General features: G+C 43.1%; 1 protein-coding gene and 1 pseudogene across 8 annotated transcripts; one reads left to right on the top strand and one right to left on the bottom strand.

Moving 5' to 3' along the window:
* Positions 1 to 95: 95 nt before the first annotated feature.
* Positions 96 to 8,074, bottom strand: LOC143899350 (uncharacterized). 7 transcript variants are annotated; one of them, XR_013257460.1, is made up of 4 exons: positions 7,013 to 7,426; positions 1,566 to 6,867; positions 356 to 537; positions 96 to 261 (listed from the first exon to the last, which is right to left on the bottom strand). XR_013257460.1 is itself a non-coding variant. In XM_077409587.1 (4 exons), the coding sequence occupies exons 1-3, from the start codon at positions 7,868 to 7,870 to the stop codon at positions 487 to 489; spliced, it is 291 nt and encodes a 96-aa protein (XP_077265713.1). In that variant the 5' UTR covers positions 7,871 to 8,074; the 3' UTR covers positions 96 to 261; positions 356 to 486. The 7 variants fall into 7 exon arrangements, 3 of the variants coding, with proteins under 3 accessions (XP_077265713.1, XP_077265712.1, XP_077265711.1); XR_013257462.1 differs by having other exon boundaries at positions 1,589 to 6,867; XR_013257461.1 differs by having other exon boundaries at positions 356 to 534; positions 1,589 to 6,867; positions 7,013 to 7,425.
* An 833-nt stretch (positions 8,075 to 8,907) lies between these two features.
* LOC143899349 (uncharacterized) lies at positions 8,908 to 11,773 on the top strand (annotated as a pseudogene). The gene is made up of 2 exons (XR_013257458.1): positions 8,908 to 9,000; positions 9,182 to 11,773. The product of XR_013257458.1 is annotated as an uncharacterized LOC143899349 (transcript).
* The last annotated feature ends 3,087 nt before the right edge of the window (positions 11,774 to 14,860 follow it).

The raw sequence follows: 14,860 nt of genomic DNA, 5'->3' as shown, positions 1-14,860 counted from the left end.
TAAAGCTGCAATTAAATAAAAGCTTTTAATTAAAAACACATCAAAGCATTGGATGTGGATCACTATCCGCAATCTGTAACTAAATCCTGTTACCCTCATTTACGCAGCGCAATGCCCTTAATCTCGTATTATCCAGGTGTAGCCTTTTTATATCCAATTCTAGGATGTTAATCTTGTCCACAAGTCTGTCTTTGGACCATTTATATTTAGACTGGTTATCATATCATCATCATCCTCATCGTCATCATCATCAACCCAAATCTGTATAAAGATTCCGACACCAGAAATAATTTAAACATATCGTAATATATATTGTACGTATAAACTGGCCTTAAATAAAGCACAATATTCCTACCTTTTGAATGACCATACTTTTCTTATCCTTCTTATCAACGTCATTTAAACGGGACAAGATATGAGGCTGGGTGTTAGTTTTCTTAAGAGCAGGTTGCCTCTGTTTCTTATGTTGATGGCTAGTAGTGTCATTTACTGTCTTCTTCTTCTTCTTTTTTTTGTGATGTTGTCGTCACTGACCTGCTGGTATATATATATGTGCATATATTGTATTACCTATAGACTTATATAATAAACTGGTCCTGCCATAAGAGGCAACATGGCAGCATTATTACGGTGGAGACATAGCCTTACTGGTAGACTTCTCTCTTTCGATCCTACCTATAGACTTCTATCCTCACCAAGCGATCAAAAGAAAGAGAGATGTCTACCAGTGAGGCTATGTCTGCACCGTTATGCTGCCAAGCTGCTTCTTACGGCATCAAGGGCCGGTATATAAGTTAATGTATTGTTACGCCCGCTCGCCCGTGCCGAGACGTTCGTTCTCGTGGGCTGAAATTGGCTTCGCTCCGCAGAAGTTTCAAGCCGAAGCGCGTCCCTTGACAACGGGGACGCATAGAATTATGGATTTAATTACCGCCCGTCAGATTGATCTGGTGACTCGAATCGTTCGGTCCGGTTTCCCAGAACTTTCTTGTATTCCGTTCTGAGTTTAAATAAACCCGAGTTCCTTTTTGTATAACGAGAGTGGTTATTTCTGCGATCCCGGAAGTACGCGGACGCGTTCGTGAGTGCGCGCGACACGAATAGCGAACGGAGCGTAACACCTTTTGGGGGCTCAAAAGGTGTTACGCTCCGTTCGCTATTCGTGTCGCGCGCACTCACGAACGCGTCCGCGTACATCCGGGATCGCAGAAATAACCACTCTCGTTATACAAAAAGGAACTCGGGTTTATTTAAACTCAGAACGGAATACAAGAAAGTTCTGGGAAACCGGACCGAACGATTTGAGTCACCAGATCAATCTGACGGGCGGTAATTAAATCCATAATTCTATGCGTCCTCGTTGTCAAGAGACGCGCTTCGGCTTGAAACTTCTGCCGAGCGAAGCCAATTTCAGCCCACGAGAACGAACGTCTCGGCACGAGCGAGCGGGCGTAACACTGCCCCCCCTCTTCAGATTGTCGTCCCGACAATCCAGAGGGGCAGTTTCCAGACTGGGCGAACTTTTCCGTATGATTCCAGGGTACCGGGACGGCCCCCTGCCCTACCCTGGGCTGCTGCCACAGGTTACCGAGCACCGTCCTCTTCTCGGTCCCAACCGTACTCTGGAAGTCCAGGACCATGTCCTCTTCACGGCTTCCTGCCCTACCCTGGGCTGCTGCCACAGGTTACCGGGCACCGTCCTCTTCTCGAGTCCAGGATCATGTCCTCTTCCTCATGGAGCGAGTCCCCAATCGACATTTTCCGGAAGAAAATACTCTCTCCCACCTGCCGACTCCAGGGCGACCCCTCATCAATTCCCTCGCAGGAGATCTCGCCTCCCAACACAGGCCTCTTCCTCTCAGCTCCCGAAGTCGTCGGAGATGTCGCTGCTCCTCATCTAAATCTTCGGACAAGGGGGGGGAAGCTTACCGTGGACCCAACGTCTCGAAAGACTCCCCAAGTCCCTGCCTCGGCATTTGCCCTATGTCTCACGGAAAAACCACGGATCAAACAACCGTGAGAGAGGCAGTCTTATCCTTCGCCGGTATTAGGTTCGGCAACAAGCCAGCTCCCAAGATGTCCAACTCGGTGAGGAGTTACGACCGCTTCGGCTTCCGTAAATATCTAAGAACAAAATAACACGCGCAGTAAATAATGCAACACAACAATCTTAATTTCTACCGTAATTAACTTTCTCCGCAAATCATTACACCCAACCTAGTCCATAATATCCTTATCAAACTCTAATGTCTTTCGGAAAAAGAAGCCAGCCTATCCGCATGCACAATTTTCTTCTTATGTCTCACAGATCTTTGAATACAATAGACCACATCATTCAACTTTTTCACTATTAAGAAAGGTCCTTCCCAATTGCTCTGCAATTTAGGGGCTCTACCTTTCATCCTACGAGGATTATAAAACCAAACTTTCTCCCCTTCTTGAAAAAGAGTTTGCCTGGCCTTTCGATCATACCAAGACTTTGCTCGTGAAGACTTTATATCCATACGTTCCCTAACGTTGGAATGGATCTTGTCCAACTTCTCTTTCAAATTCCCAATAAAACCTTCAATTGACTGAGATCCTCCCCTCGGAGGACTTCCTAAAAGCAGATCTAACGGCAACCTAAGATCTCGGGCAAAACACAGCTCGGCGGGAGTTACTCCAGTAGTCTCGTGTTTAGAAGATCTGTAAGCCAATAAAAACATAGGGACCCAACGATCCCAATCTTTCTGATTTTCAGAAATATACTTCGCCAAATAACTAATAATAGTCTGATGTTGCCGCTCGACTTGTCCATCCGATTGCGGATGTAGAGCAGTTGTTCTCGTTTTCCGAATTCCAAGGAGATTCATCAATTCCGCGAAAAGTTTGGACTCAAAATTCTTTCCCTGATCCGTATGGACTTCTAAAAGGACCCCGTGTCTAGAAATGACTTGATTAACGAAGACTTCTGCCACTGTACTTGCCCTAATATTCCTGAGAGGAAAAACTTCTACCCATTTGGTGAAACAGTCAACAATGACGAGGAGATATCTATTTCCGGAAATAGTAATAGGAAGAGGGCCAAGTATGTCCATTTGTAATCTTTCGAATGGGGCCCCAACATTATAAATTTGTAATGGAGACTTTCCCTTCCCCAAAGGGCCTTTTTTTGACACACAAACTTTGCAAGTTTTGCACCATTCCTCCACATCTTGTTTACAGGTAGCCCAATAAAACCGCTTTCGGATTTTTTCAAGAGTTTTATTGACTCCAAAATGTCCTCCAGAAAAAGAATCATGCGCTTCTTCTAGAATCTGGTTAACACAGTTTCGAGGAACAATAAGCTGAAAAATACTTGACTTAAGATTCGGTGCTTCCCATCTCTTATAAAGAACCCCATCCTTTAAACTCAAAGCATCCCAATAAGACCAATATATTCGGGCGGAGACATTTCCAGCGGGTATTTCAAAACGAGACGGACGTATTCCCGTTTCCTTCCCGCGGTAAATAAAAGCAATGCTAACGTCCTCTAATTGCTCCTTGCGCTAATCTTGAAGGGTTTCTCCTATGAGAATAATACGAGCGACTGATTTTCTTGATTCTTCAATCTGCCTTCTCTCCACTTTGACACAATATTCGCAACCAAATGATTCACATTGTCGTCTAGAAAGCCCATCGGCATTCTTGTGAATTAAACCTTTGCGATGAATAATCTCGAACTCATATTGCTGGAGTCTTTCCAGCCAACGCGCCAATTGCCCTTCTAAGTCTTTAAAGGACATCAACCACCTAAGAGAAACATGATCCGTACGAATCAAAAACTTCCGCCCTAGAAGATAATGCCGGAAAAATTTAATAGAATCGACTATCGCCAAGAGTTCTCGACGAGTAACGCAATAATTCCTCTCAGACTTACTAAGTACACGACTGAAATAAGCAATGACTTTTTCTACTCCCTCTTGCTTTTGTGAAAGGACTGCGCCAATTCCAATATTCGAAGCGTCAGTGTCCAAAATAAATTCTCCCTCCCCACTCGGGAAGGATAACATTGGAGAAGAAGATAACACTCGTTTCAACTCTAAAAATGCACTTTGACACTTCTCGTCCCAAGAAAATTTAACTTGATTTTCTGTTAGAGCATATAAAGGTTTGGCTAAAGAAGAAAACCCTTTTACAAATTTCCGATAATATGAGCAAAACCCTAGGAAATTTCGAAGCTGCTTCTTGTTATGTGGAATCGGCCAATCCTTCACAGCAGAGATCTTTTCCGGATCTGTAGTAACACCTCCTGAAGAGACTATATGTCCCAAATATTTTACTTCCTTTGCAAAGAGAATACACTTTTTAGGGTTTACTTTAAGATTAACAGAACGTAACCGTGAGAGCACGTTCTTTAAATTCTCTAGCATTTCATTAAAATTTTTACCGAAAATTATTACATCGTCCAAATAAACCAAACAAATTTTATATAATAATCCTCGCAATACTTTTTCCAATAAACGCTCAAAGGTAGCAGGAGCGTTACACAGCCCAAAAGGCATTACAGTGAATTGCCATAATCCACGTCCAATAGAAAAGGCAGTCTTTTCCCTATCCTCAGGACGAATCTTTACCTGCCAATAACCGCTTTTAAGATCCAGAGTGCAAAACCAAAAGTTTCCCGAAAGCTGATCGAAAATGTCATCTATTCTAGGCAAGGGAAACGAATCTTTTTTAGTTATTGCATTTACCATTCTATAATCGACGCAAAATCTCAACGTTCCATCTTTTTTTCTTACCAAAACAGCAGGAGAAACCCACGGACTTTGCGACTCTTCTATGACCCCTTGCTTTCTCATTTCCTCAATAATCTTTTCTACTTCCCCTCGCATTCGTAAGGGAATTCGACGAGGAACCTGCTTAATGGGAGAAGAATCTTCTAAATTGATGACATGTTCGACGACTCCACAATTACCAGCAACAATCTCCTCGGAAAATACATCTTGATACTCCTCTAAGAAATCCGTAAAAATTTCTTTCTGAGCCTTATTTAAATTTGAGGAATTATTAGTATAGAGTTTTTTCAAGAATGGAGCTCTTTCGGAAGAAACTTGAATTCAAGAACAACTCAAAACCTTTTCTTTATCGGATTCCGAAGAAATAAAAGCAAATTCAAAAACATTTTCTAAATTTATCTTCCTTAAGAAATCTACACCTAATAAACAATCATCATCCATGTCTATTACATACATAGGAATTTCCACGAAATATTTTCCCAAGAGAACTTTTGCCATGACCTTAAATTCGATGGGAACTACCTCTCCAGTGGGATATCTAAGAGAATTGTCCTTAATCTGAATGATGTGCTTGCCCTCTCTAAGCATTCTTCTACTAAGAATCGAAACATCCGAACCCGTATCTATCTTGAAACAACACTCGTTACCATCCAACATCCCCTTATAACTAAAATAATTTGAACTTGACTTTATTCGATTAACAGAAAAAGTTTGAGAACAATTAGAACAATTAACACTCGGGGTAATGCCCACTTCAGTTGTTCTTCCCCCGCCGAGAGCAACTAAACCGAGTTTCCCTTGTTCTCAGGACACTCAAACCGGAAATGTCCCTCCTTTCCACAATTCCAACACTCTTTTGTTCTATTCCAATCCCTCCGCTCATAACCATAACCTTTCTTTCCTCTTTCTTCGACTTTTTCATCTCCGTCCCCCTTTTCATTACTCTTCACGCCCCTATCCTTCCCCTTCTCAAATCGCTTCTCAAAATCCCTCCTTCTTTCAAAATTTCCTCCCTGTATAATTTTGACGGCCTTTGCCCTCTCTATGGCCAACTTCAGCGAGGTAATCCTTTCTAGCTGAAGAGTCCTTCTAACAAATCCGTCCGAAAGGGAAGAAACAAATTGAGCGCACGCGATCTTGTCTCGAACCGCGTAGGGACACTCAGGATAAGCTAATCGAGAGAGCCTTTCCAATTCGTGACCGAAAGTAGCTAAATCTTCCCCGAATCTTTGCCTTCTGTTCGTAAACTGAGTATAATAATTTTGCGAAAGTTGCCCCTCACCGAAACGTAGTTCTAATTTGGACTTTAGTTCTTCGTAACCCAAATTCTCTAAATTTTCTACCGATTCTAGGACAGAACGCGCTTTTCCCCTTAAGCACGACGCTAAAGCTACGGTTTTGATCGCATCGTCCCATTGATTCGCGCGGGCGATTAAATTAAATTGCGAGAAAAACTCTCGCAACGGAACCACACCGTCAAACGTGTCAGGTTTAAGTTTATATCCGATTTCACTGCGCGCGCCGTTTGCCACACCAACGGCTTCTACTTCCGGACCGCGATTCGCTCTAATATTGGAAGGACTTAGCTGTATTTCCTGAGAAGGCAACCGGTCTCTCCGTAAAAATTGGAGCTCCTCATCGTGCCGGCGAAGCATTGCGGCGAGTTCCTCATCACGTTGCGCCTGCTCCTCGCGCATTTGCCGCATCTCCTGTAGCACGGCTTGGAGAGCTGCCGTCTCTGAAACTGCCGACTCCGTCGCAGGCTCCGAAGAGTCCACCAGGCGTCTCTTTCTCGTCGCAACTAGCGTCGTCATGGCACACACACTCACACGCGCGATCCCGGACGAGCCCCCAAGAAGTGTTACGCTCCGTTCGCTATTCGTGTCGCGCGCACTCACGAACGCGTCCGCGTACTTCCGGGATCGCAGAAATAACCACTCTCGTTATACAAAAAGGAACTCGGGTTTATTTAAACTCAGAACGGAATACAAGAAAGTTCTGGGAAACCGGACCGAACGATTCGAGTCACCAGATCAATCTGACGGGCGGTAATTAAATCCATAATTCTATGCGTCCCCGTTGTCAAGGGACGCGCTTCGGCTTGAAACTTCTGCGGAGCGAAGCCAATTTCAGCCCACGAGAACGAACGTCTCGGCACGGGCGAGCGGGCGTAACAGTATATACAACATCCAACGAATAAAGTCTTGTCACATAATTGCAATAACATGCAGTTATCGGAATTGAAATATACTTACATTCTTGGCGAGATCTGTAAGGTCTGATGATAATTCATAAATCTCCAATGATGAATCACTTGTGTATTGGTCATCAACAGGATTTTTATGGTAAAGGACACGTCTCTGTTCCTTTGACGGGTTTGCCACTCCATATTTTTGGATGTTATTTGCCTGTTGGCACATGACTGTCCACTCTGAAAGGAAATATGCAAAGTAGATATTTTCTCACTTAAAACACACATACACAAAGTAGGTAAAATTATGACAAAAATTAAGAGAAGTTAGCCTAATCCTATTGAACCCTATAATAAGCATTAATTAACTCTTTCTCAAGTATTTAATAGCTACAAAAAACATTTGTTCGTATTTTTGTGCATATTAAAAAACAAATTAATCATAATATCTATAAGAAATTTTGACATTTTAAAACTTTTAAGAACTTTTTATTTGTAACTATTTAGCATTAAATTTTATTTTTATTGCAATTATGTAATAATTTGCATTGTAAAGTTATTATACATGAAACAAATTTTTTTCCTGACCATATTTAATTAATAAAATTTGAAATATTTTAACAAAATTATAACTTTAAAACAATAAATGCATTTAAAATAACTTATTATCAATTTATAATTAATTGCGAAAAATAAAATATGATAACAGTCTAATATTTTATTGCGAGATTTGTAAGTACATATTAAAATATACGCGTGTTAGAGTCATGTATATAATTAACTGCAGTGGGAATAATGGTTAATATAATTTTTAATAATGGAAAATATATAAGCTTATAAATGGACAATACATACCACCGACAGCTCTGACTTTTACAACCAGATCTTCCCACCGGTCGTGATTTTGCAAGACCCGCGTCATGGTCTTCGCACACCAAATTTCTATCTTCACAGGCTACCGTATAATCACCTCAGTGTCCACAATATTAGCAAGATCCATATTTTCTTTGTTTTTAAGCCAAGCTTGAAAGCCAACCTGCACCGGCTTCTTCCTTTCGTTAATAAACTTTACTAGTACACACTCACGGTCATTCAACTTTATTCCCGACATGGTTAGGAAATTGTCGAGAATAATTGTCGGGAAAATTGTCGTTCAGGTGATCGCAGATAAAATAGATAAGGCAGATAGAATGCACAAAAGACGGAGGATGCTATAGCCGGCTTGAGCTGAGGCAGTGATGCGATATTACAACTTCGCGGCTAAACAGTGTTGCTTCTAAGTTGCAATGAGGGCGCGGCTCATGGCTTTCTTCCCGCTCTTTTACGCACCAAAGGCGCGCGCGCGCGCGCACCGCATTCTATTCGCCTCGAACGGTGCCCCTGGGTGCACACATGATGCGCATAATGCCCGTTTCACACTAGCGATTGGCGATTGCGTTTACGTTTGCGTCTACGTCTTTTAACCAATCAAAACGGAAATCGCGAATTCCAATCTCCAGCAGCTACTTATTTCTGAGCTACTTTGGTCAAGAGACGTAAACGCAAACGTAGACGCAATCGCCAATCGCTATAATACGGGCATAAGTCGCAGTTTGCAATAGGCGATTTCAGCCCTAAGCCATAAGAAATTGACCAATCACAGTCGAATAAATGAAAAAATGAAAAGAATAATCGACTATGATTGGTCAATTTTATGTACTAAAGTGGAAACACCTCGATCAGTACAAGGTGTAAACACCTCAGTACATAAACTTATTTGATGATTGTTGACGACGGCAAGGGTATAAGACACCTCAACCGTCCTCCTCGAGGACAAACTGAAAAAACTCCCTTGTTGACGGCAATTAAAATTAAAATTACAGCGTTATCTAAAATTTTTTGATATTTCCATATTGAAAAATAACAAAGAGAACGCGTATTTGAGAATGCGAAAGGGTCCTTACAGGCAGTATCTGCGGGATGTTATTAATATTCCTATCCCGCGCGTCCAGCACATTTTATCGATGGCAGCAAGAAGTAAATAATGAAGATAAAATGGCGTTCGAAAATGAGGTTAGTTCACCAATCTTTTTCCAAGTTTTACCCGTATTAATGTGACAAGAGTGGTATTAAATACTTTATATGTAGGACGGCACTTTAAAGTGATACCGCGTTCTTTATCTTTTTTAGACAAGCGCACGTATAGTTTGTGAATTTAATTTACCTGTATCTTAAATTACTTTTGTCTCTGCAGGTTGCACCAATAGCAGGGGCAATACCGAGCGAACAACCAAGAGAGACAAGCAGCAGCAATAGTGGCGATGAATCGATGGATTGGGGCAATGATGCAGATGACGCATGCTACGATAGCAGGCAAAAAAGTGATGGCATCATTGAAAATGAAACACAATCATCGGACTCTTATTGGAGTGATAATGACCAAAGTAGTGACATAGAGATTGATTCCATTCAGATGTGTTTCAAGAGATACCTCATTGGGAGGAGGATGTGTGACATTACTATAGAAGAAAGTGAACTTTTGATTATGACTTATGCTATACGTTTTGGGCTGTCTGATGTAGCTTTGAAGCATCTCCTTCAACTGATTGACTGCCACCTTCCTGGGCAACAACATAGGTCACTGTATATGTTCCTAAAAAATTTCCCATCACTACCTGAAATTGTAACACATTACTTTTGCCCGAATTGTCAGACAAATATAACTTTCCCAGAAAATAATCGTAAAATTTGTGAATGTGGTGTTCAATGTGATACAAACTACTTGAAAATAAAAGGATCTTATTTTTTGCATATTTCTTTGAAAGAGCAGTTAAGAACATTAATGCAGGATAAAAAAATGTATTCAAACTTGAGATGGGAAAATGATACTCAGAGTGATGTAATCAGTGGTAAAATTTATAAGAAATTTATTCAAAAAGGTGTAATCTCCAGACCAGACATAACTTTGCAATGGAATACGGATGGTGTGCAAATAAATCGTCAAAAGTGTCATTGTGGCCTATTCAGGTTTCTGTGAATGAACTTCCATATAATTTGAGAAAAGAGAATATTTTGCTGTGTGGTATATGGTATGGTGCAGGAAAGCCAAATATGAATGTGTATTTGCAACCTTTTATTGATGAACTGAATATGCTGCACAATGATGGTTTTGAGTGCCGAGTCCCTGACAGTGTAGATCCAGTCCAAATTAGAGTACACACTATCCTTGCCAGTGTTGACTCTCAAGCAAGGCCTTTACTTCAGAATATAAAAACATTCAGAGGTAAGCAAGGGTGTTCATTTTGCTTACACGAAGGTGAAGAAGTAGCAGTTGGTCGAGGCGCAGCTAGAATGTTTAGAGGTGATGTACATAGGAGAATTACGTACACAGAAACAGCATTTGAATGATACTGCAACAGTGGAGAGGACTGGGGTTGTTGTTAGTGGAATCAAAGGAGCATCAGTGCTTTTACTTCTGAATGTTTTCAACATAATTGCATCATTTGTACTTAAGTATATGCACTGTGTTTTGCTTGGCGTTGTAAAAACAATGGCAATGTGGTGGACAACAGGCTCCAATAAGGAAGAACCATTCTATTTTGGTTCAGACAGTAAAATTGATGAATTTGATTCCATACTTATGTCCATGAAACCTCCTAGTGAGGTGACACGGACACCACGAAGTTTACGTGACATGAAATTGTGGAAAGCTTCAGAGTGGAAGAATTTTCTTCTCTATTATTCTATACCATGCATGCAGGCCATCGCAATGCCAAAGAAATACATTGATCACTGGTTTCTCTTAGTTTTCAGTATGCATGTTTTCCTCAAAGAACGATTCACTCAGGAAGAATTTTCAAAGGCTGAGAGTGCTTTAAGAAAATTTGTTTTTACAATAGAAGATATATATAATGTTCCTACACTTATGAAATTTAATATTCATTTGCTTTTACATATTCCAAAAAGTGTTCAGGATTTTGGAGCTTTGTGGGGTTCCTCTGCATTTCCATACGAGACCTATAATGGTACTTTGGCTACAATGTTTAAGAGTTCACAATTTGTACCACAACAGATTTGTAAATGCTACCTCAGACTGCAAGCTATTAAAGAGAAGGCGTCTGATATCTTTGTGAACAATCATCATTCAATATATGCGAAATCGTTGTATGACAAGTTTACATTTCGGAAGCGTAGATCAGGTCACTGTGTTCAGTATGGTAACTCTGTCAGACTTTTTGGTGCACCAAACTACTTCTCTTTTACTCTGATTCAGAAAGTTGAGGTAGAACGATTGGTAAGAGAAGAAGTGCTCAATAATAATGTTCTGTCATACAAACGATTTATTTCCAAAAATGTCCTCTTTCATGTGGAAGGGTATGACCGAATGACCAAAAGAATAAACAACACAGTAGAACTGCAAAACAAGACATTGCTTTCCATCATTCATGTTCTCATAGTCAAAACCAGCCAGGTCTAATCGTTCACTTTGTGTTTTGCTAGGAATGCGCTTACATCCAACTAATGATCATCTTTGCACCGATAGAACACTACATATTACGTCTGGTGAATTTGCTCACATAGTGGAGAGGACTCCGGAATGTGTTGCAGTATTTCCAGATATGTTGTTACGAAAGTGTATTGTTATACCACATGACAGGAAGCTATGTGTCCTACCTCTTGTTAACACAATTGAAAGAGACTAGATGACTGTCTTTATCATTCCTCCTTGCAACTTTTCAATAGCAAAATATGTATGTGTGTTTATTGTCTCTCCCCTTAGGGTTTACAAGGCGTTTTTATACGAGGAACGTACCCAAACCTCTTACAAAATTTCCCCTTTATTCCAATTCCTGGCCTTTTGCGACCTCACAATAAGTCTTTTTCCTTTCCCTTATCCCTCTCCTCTTCCTTCCCGACCTTAGGCCGCCTCCTTCCATCTCATCCTGTCTCATCTCTTCCTTCCTGTCTATCTCCTGCCCTGTGTCTGTTAGCCCTCTTCCCTGCTCCTGTGGGGTTTCTCCTCCGTCTCTCTCGTGCTCTCCTCCACCTCCTACCTCCTCCCTCTCCTGCTCTCCTCCTCTCCTCCACTCTCTCTCCTATTCTAATTTCCCTTCCCCCTCTCTCTCTCTCTCTTAACCCCGTTTTCACCCTCCTCCTTCTTGCTTTTCTTCTATCCTAATACCCTCCCCTTCTCCTCCTCCTCCCGTTCCTAGTTGTCAACCTTATCCCCTCCCCTTTATACCTCCTCCCATTTTCCCTCCTCCTCCTTCCATTCTATCTCCCTACCATCTACCCACAGTCTCCTGTTTTCCACCCTCGCTCTTCTTCCCTTCCCATCACCACCATCCACTGTCCCTCTTCGCCGCTCCTGTTCTCTTCCGTCTCGCTTCTCTCCTTGTCTCCTTCCCTCCTTTTCATTTGCCCTCTCCCCTCTGTGCTCTCCCCTTTCTCCACCTTCCCTTCCCTTCTCTCCGGCTCTCTTCTTATCCTCTCTAACTCGTCCGCTATTCTGCCCCACACCCTCAACCTCCTCTGGGACTCCTCCATCTCTTCTCTCCGTCCTCCGTCCCCCCTTCTTCGCGCTTCCTTTCTCTTCCTTTTCTACGTCCCCTCTCCTCGCCCCTCTCTCTTTTTGTCTCTTCCTCTCTCGCCTCCTCTCTTTGCACCTCCCTGGCTCTCCTCCTCTGCCCTCCTCCCTGCTCCTCCTTTTTTTTTCCCTCCGCTCTCCGTTCACACACCCGGCTCCCTCCACTCGATTCCTCCTCTCCCTACAAACAAAATCTCCTTAAAATTTGCCTTCCAACCTCTTTCTCCCTCTCCTCTCGCCCCTTGTGCTTGCGTGCGTGTGTGTGTGCGTGTGTGCGTCCGCTCTTTTCCTCGCTTCCCTTGTCGCTCTCTTACTCTTTTTCCTGTCCACTCTCGCCTTTGTCACCTTTGCCCTTCCATCCGCCATAACCATCTGCCACGTGCTGTCCTTTCATCTTCCCGCATCGACCACATCGACCTGCTCGACTTATCGATTTATCGATCCATATTGTGCACCCGCCTTTACCTTCGTCCGTCGCCTCTTACTCCATCTCCTCCGCCGTCGATACTTTTCTCCGTCATACGTTCTCTTCGCCATCGGCCATACTGCTACCTGCACTACCTGCATGCCATCTACGGACGTTGGCCGTTCACGTCCTCGATCGACTCATTCTCTCGATTCATCGATTTCACCCGCTCCATCTCATTGGCCGTCGTGCTGAGCTCTTGTGCGCTCGCCTTAAACCGTTCGTCTCTTGCGCCATCTCCTCCGTCGCCGATATCCCCTCTCTCTTCCTTACCGGCCTGCTCTGCCCGCCGCGCACTCCAGCGTATCGCGTCCTACCGCCCCGCGGTGGTGCCAACGTACTCTTTCGGAGCCGTCGACTCCCCGCGCCGGCTCTGACCGATGCATCCCCCGCACTTCCTTCTCGCCGACAGCCAATCAGCGGGTCCCACGTTTCCTCTTCCGTCCGCCGCCTCTCACCTCTTCCGTCTCTGGCGTCCTCTCCCACTTCCTCAACGTCATCCTAACCTCACTCTCAGCATTCTTCTTCCTTCTTGATTTCCGACCGCATTTCCTTGAATCCGCCCTCACCTCCAATGCCTCCGCTTTTTCTCAACCCCCTTCACCTTTTCCTTTACTCCTGCTCTCCACCCCTTCACACACCCACGTCTACAGCACCCTTTCCGCCTCCTCCAACTTTCCACCTGTTCACCCGCCGAGAGCTAACGGGTGACCTCCAATAGCAAAATAAATATGCGTAATACAAAACCACATCCTCTAATAGTCTACTATAATAACTGATGTAATTATAACTGTGCGGAACAGCAATCTCTTGTCTTGCAGTTCTATGTGTTTGTGCGTAGAGTTATTTGTTGTATAAAAGATACTGCTGCAGGTCAAAATTTAGATGCATGTGCAATATGTTCTTTGTATATGTTTGGCGCACCGCCGTGTATCATAGTGTAAATAGTAGTTAATTATAGGATTGATTTCGTGTTGTCGTTTCACATTGTTAATTGTACGGTTCTTGTATTGATTAGTTATACCGGGTAAAATTATCGCGCCTATTAGCGAAACGTCGGTGGATCGCGATTAGTACACTTGTCGATATTCGCGCGACTCACCCGACTCGTGCTGCCCGCCCACGGGTGGCATCCCCAATTATGAGAAGAATTCGGTACTCGCTCGCTCCGTACTTCGCAGGTGCGCGAGCCGGAGAACGGAAGAGAGGGACTCATCAGTCGAACGTCGTGAAGCTCACACGTTACCGTTTTGCATGTGCAAACTTGGAGTGCTCGGTCGCCCATCGCAGACCACGAAAACCTAATCGCTTGATATCCTGCCTATCTGTGACTGCTTGCTATCCTGCCTATCTGTGCCTGCTTACCATACTTGCCTGTCCGTGCCCGCTTGCTATACCGGACTGTTGCATGCTTTTGCCTTGCACGCCAGAGATCTCGCCAACGGGAGGACGACGTCGACACCCAGGAGGCGCCGGGCAACGACACGGTGAGTCGCCTCGCATTTTTTTTATATTCGCTTGCTTGCTTCGCTATATTCATTTTCGCGAGGGCACGGGCCCTCTGGTCCTTCGAGAAATTTTGTTGACCAATCGCAAATCCGGGGAGCGCCTCATACCCCCCCCCCCCCCGAGCAGTATATGTCCTCGTATGTATATTAATAAAAAAATTTAACTATATATATTATTATATATAATAAAAAGTGTGCAAGTAGAAACTTGCACATTGCTTTCTTAGAGTTCTTAAGTGTGCAAGTTGAAACTTGGACATTGCTTACTTAGAGTTATTAAGTGTGCAAGTTGAAACTTGGACATTGCTTCCTTAGAGTTCTTAAGTGTGGGTACATAATTATGTATACAGGCTTCTAAAGAGTTAAGTGTGC

Source organism: Temnothorax americanus, unplaced genomic scaffold (assembly GCF_048541705.1).
Source record: "Temnothorax americanus isolate GAGA-0224 unplaced genomic scaffold, ASM4854170v1 Scaffold264, whole genome shotgun sequence".
NCBI lineage: Eukaryota > Metazoa > Arthropoda > Insecta > Hymenoptera > Formicidae > Temnothorax > Temnothorax americanus.
The sequence above is the reverse complement of the archived record's forward strand: the minus strand, read 5'-3'. Positions and strand labels throughout refer to the sequence as shown.